Raw genomic sequence first — 1,534 nt, 5'->3', positions numbered from 1 at the left:
AAGTTCGGTTTACTGAAGTGCGTATGACCGGGTGTATTTCTGAAGAGGAGACGGAGCGGGGAATCTGAAGGAAAATGAAAACCCCAAATGGCAAGACAATCAGAGACAGATGTGAGGAGAACAGAGAGACAGAAAGACAGGCCGGCAGACAGACAGACAGACCGACCGACTGACAGGCCGACGAACACGGTGGTCATGGGTGTGGATCGTATCTATGCACAAACTCGCGTGTACGTCTTTGATTAGCGTTTGTGCTGTTTGCGGGAGCGTGCGTTAATTTCCGTTGAGTGCGGAGTCATGTTGTCCGGCTGTGTTTAATATCACACTGCCCTGTGATTACGTTGTATTTATAATTATACGTCTTGGGGTCGGTGATTCCAGTGGCGTATCTGGAGACTTGTTGCTTTTAGATTAGTGTTGTTTACGGGAAAAGCAATGACATTTATGGATCACACACTCACTGCACGCACACACACACTCCAGGGCTTGTGTCACAAACACACACACACACCCACCCACCCACACGTATAGTTTTATTATATCATAGCTTGTTTTTGTTTATAATAGGACATATAAATTGGATTGATATTGAGGTAGAGAAGAGAGGGAGAGAACAAAATAACTTAAGAGGGAGAGAGAGAAATGGACTGTTAGAGAGAGACTGAGAGAGAGAGAGAGCGCGAGCAACATCGAGAGATTGAGAAAAAATATTGGGATAGAGAGAGAGAGGGAAGGAAGGAGAACTGAAGAGCAACCAGGGTGATGAAGAAAAAGAGCGAAAGGGATATAATGAAAGATAGATTACAATCCATGGCCCGCGGCCGCGTTTGGCCTACTTTCTCTTGTTGTTTTGTGAACGGAAAACATTATGAACAATATTTTACACTCTCTCTCCTTCTCTGGTCTCTAGTGAGAACATAGCTCAGAGGTCTTTCGGGAGCGAGCGAGGGAGGTGGGGGAGGGGAGAGGCACTGTAAAGGCGAACAAGACAGAAACTACAGATGATTGGATTGCCTCAGACAGACAGACAGACAGAGAGACAGACATACGATGACAGACAGGTGATGAATGAATGAACGCATGGGCGAATTAATGGATTAATTTATTGGTGAATAGTTGGATTGATGGATGGCCGAATGGATCTATAGAGTAATGGGTGTATGAATGGGTGAATTGATAAATTAACAAATAGACAGATAGATGAGAGGTTCGATGGATGGATGAACGAATTTATGAATTGACACATGAATGGACAGAAGAATTGACGGATAAATGGATGAGGGGATGAACTAATTCAAATATCGATGAATCGATAAACTGAGGAATGGATGAATCTATAGAGTAGACAGACGGATGGATGGATCCTCCTCTTCATCCACCCATTCATTCACCTGTGTGAATGGGTGGCTGAAGAGGAGGATGAATGGATGAGTGAATGAAGAGGTCGGTCTTACGTGTGCACTGCTCCTGGTCCAGGCTGCTGCTCATCTGGACGTTGTCTATCCTGATGTGACCTCTGGTGCCGTGCTCGAAG

General features: G+C 45.0%; 1 protein-coding gene across 1 annotated transcript in view; it reads right to left on the bottom strand.

Annotated features, from left to right (window-relative positions):
- Positions 1–1,370: 1,370 nt before the first annotated feature.
- The window catches only part of LOC311372889 (neuropilin-1-like), a 7,626-nt gene continuing 7,462 nt past the window's right edge, over positions 1,371–1,534 (bottom strand). Inside the window, exon 4 of the mRNA XM_084489820.1 lies at positions 1,371–1,534. This exon is cut by the window's right edge and continues 17 nt beyond it. Within this exon, the coding sequence (XP_084345946.1) occupies positions 1,384–1,534 (151 nt within the window). The 3' untranslated portion in view covers positions 1,371–1,383.

This window comes from Micromesistius poutassou, assembly GCF_964030765.1.
Source record: "Micromesistius poutassou genome assembly, contig: SCAFFOLD_5342, whole genome shotgun sequence".
In the NCBI taxonomy this organism is placed as follows: Eukaryota; Metazoa; Chordata; class Actinopteri; order Gadiformes; family Gadidae; genus Micromesistius; species Micromesistius poutassou.
The sequence above is the reverse complement of the archived record's forward strand: the minus strand, read 5'-3'. Positions and strand labels throughout refer to the sequence as shown.